This window comes from Schistocerca cancellata, chromosome 7 (assembly GCF_023864275.1).
Source record: "Schistocerca cancellata isolate TAMUIC-IGC-003103 chromosome 7, iqSchCanc2.1, whole genome shotgun sequence".
NCBI classification, from domain to species: domain Eukaryota; kingdom Metazoa; phylum Arthropoda; class Insecta; order Orthoptera; family Acrididae; genus Schistocerca; species Schistocerca cancellata.
Window position 1 is genome coordinate 85,928,019 of NC_064632.1, and position 12,882 is coordinate 85,940,900.

The 12,882-nt window shown below is 38.0% G+C and overlaps 1 protein-coding gene across 1 annotated transcript in view; it reads right to left on the minus strand.

The window, feature by feature from the left end:
* LOC126092652 (dynein axonemal heavy chain 1-like) overlaps positions 1–12,882 on the minus strand; it is an 894,951-nt gene that overhangs the window by 594,636 nt on the left and 287,433 nt on the right. The window contains exon 24 of the mRNA XM_049908374.1: positions 2,068–2,159. Coding sequence (XP_049764331.1) covers positions 2,068–2,159 — 92 coding nt within the window. The remainder of the gene's footprint in view (positions 1–2,067; positions 2,160–12,882) is intronic.

Below are 12,882 nucleotides of genomic sequence, written 5' to 3' on the forward strand. Positions count from 1 at the left end.
CAACAGTGGAATGGTAGAGTAGTAGTATGAAAATGGTTCGATGAACCCTCTGCCAGGCACTTAAGTGTGAATTGCAGAGTAACCATGTAGATGTAGATGTATGTCCATCACAAGAGCACCAATTACCATCCCACTAGCAATTGCATGGTTGAATGCTGGTACCATTCCTTGAAGATGGTGCTCATTGCTATGTAAACACATAAACTTTGGCTCTTCCAAAGGTTATACTTGGCCTATGAACAACTTATCAACTTGAGATCTATTCTTCAGCCATGGAGTTGGTCCACAGAGAGACACTGCATCTGCCTGGGAAATTCGTCAATGCTGATATGCTGTAAACATCCTCGCAAGACCAGCTGGATTTCTTATGTCATCTGTGGAACCATGTCACACAGATACAGCCTCCAAAGGCTTCAAATCAAAGCACACCACTTTGTTACGTGCATCAGGACCTGGATCACTGGTCTAATGGCATGCTCCACACTGACAGCGTAAGACAAATCTTACAATCTCGGTATACTCGCCTGTACCATGTGTTATGGAGAAGTATGCAGTCAACCCTGTGTACATTTTTCAAGGGCATCACCATGTACTTCACAATGGAGACATTGGCACCTGTCTGAACAAGATGCCCAACCACAAACACCACCTACTGCAGCAGCTGCCTGCAGAACATCCACTGATTTGGATGGCTCGCTCTGGATGCTGTGTCCACTTCCCTGCCTGTCTCCTCGATACTGACACTGTCAAAGTAGTTCCAAACTGGCTGCTATATGTGCTGTGTTTCATGAGTAATAAATGATTTGTGGCTGTCAAAAGAGTTCTGCCCCCGGCAGCCAAGGTCACTGCTTCCGCCCCCCCTCCCCCCCCCCCCACCACACACACACACACACACACATACACACACACACACACACACGTGCTTCCTACTCTCATTGAATAAAGAGTTTCCTACTAAACATAATCCTTTGGTGTCAGATTAATCGGCATTATTTATCTTCCACTGGCATCCAGTTGTTCAGCTAGAGCAACCTTCGGACTGCATACACCTCAAACAAGACAACACAAAATATTCTACCAAGCAAGATGTATGCACATTGTAACCTATTCTGAAAAGCCCATGAGTTTCAGGCTGTTATTACATAGATCTGAATTAACTTATCCCAATAAAACTTTAGTGTCTTACGGAAATAATGTGACTAGACACTGCCACTTGTTTTACAGGTACTGGTGGTAACAACATTGTCTTTCCTTCATGAGCTACCAAGCAAGGTGACACAGAAAGGTTAGCACATTGGACTCATACTTGGGAGGATGGCGGTTCAAACAGGTGTCTGGCCTTCCTGATTTAGGTTTTCTGTGATTTCCCTAAATCACTTCAGTCAAATGTCATGATAGCTCCTTTGAAAGGATGTGGCCAACTTCCTTCCACATCCTCCCCTAATTTTGGTGGGACCAATGGCCTCACTGTTTGGCCCCCCCCAAATTAACAAATCTTCATGAGCAACACCAGGTTCCACTTTAAATTGCTCTGAATGCATACACTCAGATATTTAATCAATTTTATCATTTCTATATACTGTTTGGCAGTTGTGAAAACACACAAAAATGGGTCTTTCCACCAACTAATGCACACTAAATTACATTTGTTTAAGTTGAGGGTCAGTTGTAAATACCTGCACCAAGTACTGATTCTCTGCAGTTTTCCTGCATTCTGCAACCAATTTCCTAGTGTTATGACTCCTCTGTATACAATATCATCCATAAACAGCTCTATGAAGCTTTTGACATTATCTACTCAGTCATTTACATATACTATGGACAGAAATGGTCTTATAACACTTTATTGGCGTACACCTGAAGATACATAACATTTGACAGCCTTATTTGTTTAAGAAATGAGTCACATCACATCAGTTTAGCATCTCTGGCATTTCATCTCGTGTGGATCAAATGTACCTATATCAGTTAGTAATGTAAGTACATCTAAAAAAACTTTGGAGTGCATACCATGAAAGCTGTGTTGCTTAATCTTTATTCACTTTTAGATGTAGTAACATTTATTACCTTTGTCTTTCCACCACCAGCAGGGCCAACCAGCATCAGTCCATGACGCACAACAGTTGTCTCATACAACTGTATACATTTTTTCACAAATTCTGTAACAGAAGTGAAAGAACACCTAATTATTTTTCAATTGTATCAGACATTTTTCAATGTCACTGTATTCTTAGTCTTCCCTATCATATTTATAGCAGAGCAAGACCTAGTATGAGAAACTGTGAAGTTTACCGTGACAAAATTTCAGCTATAAAATGAAGAAAGAAAAAGAGAAGTGACAGTATGAGAGGTGAAAAACACTGCCTTCAGAAACATAGTGTACAAGTAGTTTCATCCATATGTTCCTATAGAAATCAAGGATCCAGAAAGAACACAAATATGTGACTTTTACTCATAGTGTAGTGTGTATGAATGTACACTTCATCTAAGTACACTAATGACTGTTTTAATTCTGATCTGTCATTTTTGTAAAAAGAAAAGCAGTATGCCTTTTTTGAAACTGTCAACTAACATACACATGGCGACTCTTTTATTCTGTCACCATTTAAATATCAAAGGAACAACACTTTTCCCAGTGTTTTCTTGCTAGCCTTCCAGTCCAGTTCTTTAGGAGAGACAGTTCAAAATTTTCAGAGTACTCCATTTCTTGGTACAGACTATACTTCATTAGTGAAATTGCTGCTTAATAATACTTTTATCCACATTAACAATGGGGCATTTGTTGTGTGCACTTTGATTCTTTTGTTCTGCTTCGCATAGTTTCCCCCTTCCAAAATTTGCCCACAATCAACTTAGTCAACATTTAATGTAGTACTTGTACATTCCATCACCTTTTAAATCAATATTTTCGTCTTCCTCCTTCTCATCATCAATTAATCTTGATGTTAACAGCATGCTATTATGGCCGTCTTTGCTACAGGGTAACAATGCAAAATACTTTGAACACAAAAGCTGCTGTACCTAGTCATATGACCAACTTCATTCCTGCTACGGGTGGGTCAACAACATCTTTTATAGAATAATGCCTACTAAGATACAGAGTTTACAATGGACACACAGCAGTTTAAAATTTAATTCTTTCCTAAAAATATTCTTACAACACTAAGAATCCAGTTTTCCTTTGCAGCTGGTCATGAACAATTACAGTGGAAGCCACGAGAAAGTATGGCAGACATATGGCATATCTGTGATGAACAGAGATCTTTATCTAACTCAGAGGACTACTTCTAATCAAGTATTAAAGACACTACAAGCAGTCTTACAAAATTCTTTATCACATCATCATACAGTAATATGCACAAAAAATTCTAAATTCTGAGAAAAAACGAAGGTGACTTGGAGCATTATTAAGAATGAAATTGGGAACAGAAATGATATTCAACTTCTTGATGACTGTAGATGTGAGAGAGATGACGGTAATCTCTGATTTTCTCCATTATAAATGCATGCATTTTATGCATGTTGGTGTTGTGGTCTTCAGTCCAAAGACTGGCTTGATGTAGTTTTCCATGTTACTCTATCCTGTGCAAGCCTCTTCATGTCCGAGTATCTACTGCAATCTGCATCCTCCTGAATCTAACTGTTTTCATCTCTTAGAAACCTCATCCGACTGGCCAGAAGACTCTACCCAAATTCCAGAATAATAATAAGTGGCATTGCATACAGAAGACTGGTGAGTGATAGCTATGTGCTGAGAATAAACAGCAATATTAAAGAACAGTGCAATAAACTAGGAGTCTTTTTCATTGATCCCCACAAATTTCTAAGTGCAAAGTGTCTTGCCAAAGATGGTCTACATCTGAATAGGTTTGGCTCAAAAATATTCAATAAGATGTTCTTAGATACTTGCCAGATCATAAAAAATAAGTGAAACTTATAAGTAGTGATGGGGGTGAAAAAATGTGTGTAGCATTAAGGAGGACAGAACCAAACCATTATCTGGCAGGAAATGTGCTAAAGCCTGTAAGTGATAGTCAAAGTCGGTATGTTATCCACTGGAATATTAATGGCTTAAATATTGATGCTTCTAACAATAAAAGCTCCAAAATAGATGAATTGGAAATCATTTTGTCAGAATGTGCAAATATTAAAGTTGTTTGTTTAAATGAGCACTGGTTTACTGAAGACACAATTAAATTCTAAACAAAATACGGAACTTCGGATTAGCAAGTAGCTTTTTCAGAAAAAACAAGTCACGTGGAGCCTCATGTATACTTCTACATAGTGATATAAATTATGAGACCAGAAACTGTTTTAATTATTTAAATGAAGAATGTGTGTTCGAGAGCTGTTGTGTAGAAATTGTGGACTCACTAGCAAATTTTATAATAATCTCAATATATAGAATTCCAGGGATGTCAACAACAGAACTATTCTTATCTAAGCTTCAAATTATGCTAGAAGACCTTTGTAGAGAAAAAAAGAAAAAAGTTGTAATAGCTGCTGATTTTAATATTGATATCGCAAGTTATAGTAGCCACGCGTCAAGTTTCACTGACTTAGTAAAGAAATATGGTTTCAAATTGAATTTTTTTGAACCTATCAGAGACAATGGGCAATCAGCAACATGCATTGACAATGTTCTAACTAATTATGTATATGAAGATGTGAATAAATTTTGTCTAGATCTAGGTATTTCAGGTCACTGCCACAGACAGACAGGAACATTTCACATATGAGAACCCATATGAGCAGGAACTTTAGCAAAGAAAACTTGCTAACATTTAGTGAGAAGCTAAGAGATAAAACATGGCCTTTTGATTATTGTAACTCAAGTGACGAAAACTTTGAGAAATTCCTAAACAGTTTTCTTGGAGACTTTGATAAAACATTTCCATCTAGACTCTGCAGCAGTAAAATAACAAATACAGTAAAGTGGATTACCCAGGGCATAAAAATTTCCAGAGTAAGGAAAAGGCAACTGCACAGAGAACTAAAATATAATAAAGATATTGATTTCATTAAATATGTTACACTCTATAAAACCATATTTAAAAGAGTTTTCAAGGCAGCAGAACAACTAGCAAATAACAGGCTAATTTTAAATCATAAAAATAAGACAAAGGCTGTGTGGTCTGTCATTAAATCTGGGTTAGGTGTTAAAGCCTGTAACCAAGAAATTTCAAAAGTTGACATTGAAGGAAATACTACTGTAAATCCAGCTCAAATACCAGAGTACTTTAATAAATTTTTTATAAATGTAGCAAAGTCTGATGTAGATGTAAGAGATTATCACAACAAAGTAAATCCCTTTGGCCTAGGCAAAAACTATGAAAACTTTACAAAATTCTCAAAAGTTTCTGTGGAGGACATAGAAAATGCTATTCTAACATTAAGAAACAAAAAATCTGCAGGTTGGGGTGGAATACCCACCAAAGTTATTAAAGTGGTACACAATAGAATTGTAAACCCACTATCTCAGTAATAAATCAATGTTTTGAAGAGGGCTGTTTCCCAGAGGTACTGAAATATGCTGAAGTCAAACCACTCTTCAAGAAGGGATCAAGAGAGATCATGGGAAATTATTGTCCTATCTCCATTCTCCCAGTTCTATCTAAAATATTTGAAAAACTTGCTGTTGCACAAATCCAAAACTTCATTGCAAAATATTCTGTTATTCTAAACAATCAATTTGGTTTTCAGCAGGGTAAAAACACCATCTGTGCAGTAAGCAGTTTCATTGAGAAAAGGAGCACATCATTAGACAAGAGAAATAAGTTGGCAGGAACTTTCTGTGACCTCACAAAGGCATTTGATTCCGTAAACCATGCATTGCTTGTTTACAAACTTGAAAAGTATGGCATTAGCGGCAGTGCCCTACAATGGCTTAACTCCTACTTATGCAACAGAAAGCGAAGAGTTAGCATTTCTTCAAACGGCACATATTAGTTTTCTGACTGGTAAAAAATATCTCAGGGTGTTCCACAAGGATCCATATTAAGCCCAGTCCTATTTCTCTTTTATGTAAATGACTTGCCATTAAATATCAGCTCCCCATCAGTTCTGTTTGCAGATGATACTTCTGTCTTGGTTGAAGATCAGGACTCAGAAAAAATTCCCACATTTGTCATCAGTACCCTCAGTACCTTAGAAACTTCGTTTCAGCTAAATGGGTTGAATCTAAACATATCTAAGACTCACATGATGCAGTTCAGAACCAAATGGTCAAAATGTGAGCAGATTGAGGTTGTACACAACAACCAAGGTATAGAAGAAGTTGACTCAGTCAAATTCTTAGGTTTAAATGTAGATAAAAATTTGAGCTGGCAGGCACACATTGAACACCTGGCAAACAAACTGAGGAGCTTTGCATTTGCAATGCAAATTTGTCAACAGCAAATGACATGGACACATGAAAAGTAGCATATACAAGCTACTTCGAATCGATTATTAGGTATGGTATTGTTTTTTTGAGGTAACTCAACAAACATAGTGCGGATACTAAAAATACAGAAAAAAATCATACGAAATATGTGCACTGCAAATCACAAAGAATCATGTCGGCCATTATTTAGAAAACTTAAAATATTAACTATGCCATCCTTATACATATATGACATTATTATATTTTTGTACACCAGACATAAATTATTTGAGGGAAACCATTTTGTCCATCCACATGATACCAGAAACAAAGAAAACTTTATGCTCCCCATCCACCGCCTCAGACTGTATGCCCAGGGACCTTAATACATGGGAATGAAAATTTGTAATACATTAAAAGGGAAGAAGTTGATGCAGATGAATTTAGGTTCAGTTAAAAGAAAACTATATGAGGTACTGACACTGAAGTGTTATTACTCAGTGGATGTATTCATGCAGGACAAACTGGAAATTTGAGCTGGGTAAAATGTGTTATCCTTATAGTGCTGTTATTTATTATAGTGCTATTATTTATTAATGTAAAAATCATTGTAATTGTTTTATAAATTTTTGACATGTCTCCTGTACGCAAACCAAATGGATTGCAAATGTACGTCATGAGATGAATAAAACACAATTCACAATTCACTTAGTCTCCCTTTATGATTTTTACCCTCAATTTCCCTATAATAATAAACTGGTGATCCCTTGATGTGTCAGAACATGTCCTATCAACCCATCCCTTCTTCTAGTCATGCCATGCCACAAATTTCTTTTCTCCCCAATTCTGTTCATTAGTTACATTATCTAACCGTCTAATCTTTAGTATTCTTCTGTAGCACCACATTTCAAAAGCCTCTATTCTCTTCTTTTAAAATACAGGGTGATTCAAAAAGAATACCACAACTTTAAAAATGTGTATTTAATGAAAGAAACATAATATAACCTTCTGTTATACATCATTACAAAGAGTATTTAAAAAGGTATTTTTTTCACTCAACAACAAGTTCAGAGATGTTCAATATGGCCCCCTCCAAACACTTGAGCAATATCAACCCAATACTCCAACTCGTTCCACACTCTCTGTAGCATATCAGGCGTAACAGTTTGGATAGCTGCTGTTATTTCTCGTTTCAAATCATCAATGGTGGCTGGGAGAGGTGGCCGAAACACCATATCCTTAACATACCCCCATAAGAAAAAATCGCAGGGGGTAAGATCAGGGCTTCTTGGAGGCCAGTGATGAAGTGCTCTGTCACGGGCTGCCTGGCGGCCGATCCATCGCCTCGGGTAGTTGACGTTCAGGTAGTTACGGACAGATAAGTGCCAATGTGGTGGCGCTCCATCCTGCTGAAATATGAATTGTTGTGCTTCTTGTTCGAGCTGAGGGAACAGCCAATTCTCTAACATCTCCAGATACTGTAGTCCAGTTACAGTAGCACCTTCGAAGAAAAAGGGACCAAAAACTTTATTGGCTGAAATGGCACAGAAAACGTTCACCTTAGGCGAGTCACGTTCATACTGAGTTGTTTCCCGCGGATTCTCAGTGCCCCATATACAGACATTGTGATGGTTGACTTTCCCGTTAGTGTGGAAAGTTGCTTCATCACTAAACACAATCTTTGAAACGAAAGATTCATCTGTTTCCATTTGAGCAAGGATAAAATCACAGAAATTGTTTCTTTTAATCTTATCAGCTGCAGATAGTGCTTGAACCAATCAGACGATAAGGTTTCATAACTAACCTTTTTCGTAGGACTCTCCATACACTTGATTGTGGAATTTGCAGCTCTCTGCTAGCTCTGCGAGTCGATTTTCCTGGGCTGTGAACAAATGCTTGCTGGAAGCGTGCTACATTTTCATCACTCGTTCTCGGCCGTCCAGAACTTTTCCCTTTGCACAAACACCCATTCTCTGTAAACTGTTCATACCAACGTTTAATACACCACCTATCAGGAGGTTTAACACCATACTTCGTTCGAAATGCACGCTGAACAACTGTCGTCGATTCACTTCTGCCATACTCAATAACACAAAAAGCTTTCTGTTGAGCGGTCGCCATCTTAGCATCAACTGACGCTGACGCTTAGTCAACAGCGCCTCAAGCGAACAAATGTACAACTAAATGAAACTTTATAGCTCCCTTAATTCGCCGACAGATAGTGCTTAGCTCTGCCTTTTGTCGTTGCAGAGTTTTAAATTCCTAAAGTTGTGGTATTCTTTTTGAATCACCCTGTATTGATCATCGATGTTTCATTGCCATACATGGTTACATTCCACACAAATACTTTCACAAAAGACTCCCTGACACTTACACCTATATTTGAGCTTAACAGATTTATCTTCCTCGGAAACACTTTTCTTGCTGTTTCAAGTCTACATTTTATATTCTCTCTGCTTCAGCCACCATCTCTTATTTTGTGGCCCAAACAGCAAAACACATCTACCACTTTGTCTTGTTTCCTAATCTAATTCCCTCAGAATCACACGATTTAATTCAACTACATTCCATTATCCTTGTTTTGCTTTTCTTGATGATCATCTAACATTCTTCTTTCAAGACACTGTCCATTGCTTCCAATTGCTCTTCAAGTCCTTTGCTGTCTGACAGAATTACAATGTCATCGGCAAAACTCTTTAAGGTTTTATTTCTTCTCCCTGAACTTTATTTCCCACTCCAAATTTTTCTTTGGTTTCCTTTATTGCTTGCTCAAAGTGCAGACTGAATAACATTGGGGACAGGCTATAACCCTGTCTCACTCCCTTCTCAACCACCGCTTCCCCTTCATGGCCCTCAGCTCTTGTAATTGGTTTCTGTACAAGTTGCAAATAGCCTTTCACTACCTGTATTTTACCGCAGCTATTTTCAAAATTTCCAAGATAATATTCCAGTCAACACTGTAAAAAGTTTTCACTAAATCTACAAATACTATAAACATAGATTTGCCTTTCCTTAACCTGTCTTCTAAGAGGAGTTGTAGGGTCAATATTGCCACACGTTTCTACATTTCTCCTGAATCCAAACTGATATTCCCTGATGTCAGCTTCCACCAGTAATTTTGACACCTGTCAGCAACTACTTTCTTAGCAATTGGAATACATCTTGCACGCCAGATGGAAGAGTTTTGTCATGGTTGGTTCGTCCAATGCTGTCACTAGGTCTGACGGAGAGGGCTTGTTTCAACTTAGGTCTTTCAGTGCTCTGTCAAATTCTTCTCGCAGTATCATATCTCCCACCTCATCTTCATACATATGCCCTTTTCATTTCTACAGTACTGCCCTCAAGTTCATCTCCCTTGTATAGACACACTGTATACTCCTTCCACCTTTCAGATTTTCCTTCTTTGCTTAGGACTGGTTTCCCATCTGAGCTCTTGATATTCATACAACTGCTTCTCTTTTCTCCAAATGCCTCTTTAATTTTCCTATAGGTGGTATCTACCTTTCCCCTAGTGATATATGCTTTTAAATCCTTACATTTTTCCTCTAGCCATAGCTGCTTAGCAATTTTGCACTTGCTATCAATCTCAATTTTTAGACGTTTGTACCCTTTCACCTACTTCATTTATTGTATTTATTATTTTCTCCTTTCATCAACTAAATTCAGTATCTCCTGTGTTATCCAAGGATTTCTACGAGGCCCTATTTCATCCTCTGCTACTTTCACTCCTTCATCTCTCAAAGCTACCCATTCATCTTCTACTGGGTTTCTTTGCCCTGTTCTTGTCAACTGTTGCCTAATGCTCACTCTCAAACTCTCAACAACCTCTGGCTCTTTCAACTCATCCATTGCTAGCTATGTGGCATAATAATGACCTAAATTTTTATAAGAATATCTCAAAGATTCCCAGTAGCAATCTACACACTGTAGCAATTATAAATGGCTTTTCTGGTAGCAACAATTCACAAGCACTGTCTTCCAATTGTTGATGTAAGCAGAATCTACTGGTATCAAGAGCTCTGAACTTGATTTTATTATTTCACATCCACTACAGCTCCTCCTTTCTCCATGTTTCTCCCACAGAAATGGGCTGTTACCTTATAGAACCCTACATGTAAAATAGCCCTCTATCTATAAAATATGGATTCAAGTATGTGCATAGTGCTCACACAGATATAATACATATGGAAAGGATGAAACATATTGAAATGTATTATTTCAAAACATTCCTTTGACTGATTCCTATCACACAAGCTGCCACGTAGTAATTTGTGTAGTGTGTGTTAACACTGCTAAAATATTAGTTGTGTTCTCTTATCCATTTGTTATTTTTCACTGGCCTTTTTATTCTTCACACTTCCAGTTTATTTTTTTATGTTTTCAAATGAAGATTACAGAATTTTGGCATTATAAGGATATTTTTCAGGACATGACACACCACCATTCTCACCACTTGCTTACATTCTTTGCAAACGAAACCCATATCCCCATCTTCATCAGTCATCTAAATAGCTTTATGAACAAGTCATCTGATCACTACAACAACAGAACATAAACTGATGGACTTCAAGCACACACGTAAATGCACAAACTGCACCTGAATTATGTATTGGTTTACATATGGTACAGTAGTGCAGAAATTTGTGGGAACTCTCCTGACAGTGGGAAATGGTTTACGGCACTACACAGGGTAAGTTGTGAAAGAAGGAACAACTATTTTATTTTTACAATGGTTCCATACATCAAAATACTGTTTTTTAGTGGCCAATAGGATGCAGAGGGTGTATAATTTTCTTCTATGGTTAACATTCTTAACTCTTGCATCAATCAAAATACTGAAGAGGTTTTTTAATAATAATAATAATAATAATAATAATATGATGCTTGTTAATGATTGCATGGGAACTTTTCACGAAGGTATCTAAGAAATATTACGAGCTGCATTATGCAATATACAGCTGTAATGGTATATTTTATTAAGAGGTTTTGGTCTAGGATCGGACGACCATCGGGTCCAAAACCATCTCGGCTATACATTAGCATGATTGGCATAACAGTTATCAGATGTACACTGTTCCATCATTGTTATCCAATATCAATGATGGAATGACCTACACCTGATAACTGTTATACCACTTACACAAATGCATAGCTGAGATGGGTTTGGACCAAATGATGGTTTGAGCCTACACCGAAACAGATCGTCTCTAAATAAATATCCTGTGTTACAGCTGTGTATTGCATTATGCAGTTCTTAACATCCATTCCCCCCCCACCCCACTCAATGAACCATGGACCTTGCCATTGGTGGGGAGGCTTACGGACCTCAGCAATACAGACAGCCGTACCGTAGGTGCAACCACAATGGAGGGATATCTGCTGAGAGGCCAGACAAACATGTGGTTCCTGAAGAGGGCAGCAGCCTTTTCAGTAGTTGCAGGGGCAACAGTCTCGATGATTGACTGATCTGGCCTTGTAACACTAACCAAAACTGCCTTGCTCTGCTGGTACTGGGAACGGCTGAAAGCAAGGGGAAACTACAGCTGTAATTTTTCCCAAGGGCACGCAGCTTTACTGTATGGTTAAATGATAATGGCGTCCTCTTCGGTAAAATATTCCGGAGGTAAAATAGTCTCCCATTCAGATCTCTGGACGGGGACTACTCAGGAGGACACCGTTATCAGGATAAAGAAAACTGGCGTTCTACAGGTTGGAGTGTGAAATGTCACATCCCTTAACTGAGCAGGTAGGTTAGAAAATTTAAAAAAAGGAAATGGATAGGTTAAAGTTAGATATAGTGGGAATTAGTGAAGTTTGGTGGCAGGAGGAACAAGGCTACCGGTCGGCTGAATACAAGGTTATAAATACAAAATTAAATAGGGCTAATGCTCGAGTAGGTTTAATAATGAATAAAAAATAGGAATGCCGGTAAGCTACTACAAACAGCACAGTGAATGCATTATTGTGGCCAAGATAGATACGAAGCCCACGCCTACCACAGTAGTACAAGTTTATATGCCAACTAGCTCTGCAGATGACGAAGACATTGATGAAATGTATGATGAGATGAAAGAAATTATTCAGATAGTGAAGGGAGACGAAAATTTAATAGTCATGGGTGACTGGAATGCGATAGCAGGAAAAGGAAGAGAAGGAAACATAGTAGGTGAATATGGATTGGGGCTAAGAAATGAAAGAGGAAGCCGCCTGGTAGAATTTTGCACAGACCATAACTTAATCATAGCTAACACTTCATTCAAGAATAATGAAAGAAGGTTGTATACATGGAAGAACCCTGGAGATACTGGAAGGTGTCAGATAGATTATATAATGGTAAGACAGAGATTTAGGAACCAGGTTTTAAATTGTAAGACATTTTCAGCGGCAGATGTGGACTCTGACCACAATCTATTGGTTATGAACTGTAGATTAAAACTGAAGAAACTGCAAAAAGGTGGGAATTTAAGGAGATGGGATCTGGATAAACTGACAGAACCAGAGGTTGTAGAGAGCTTCAG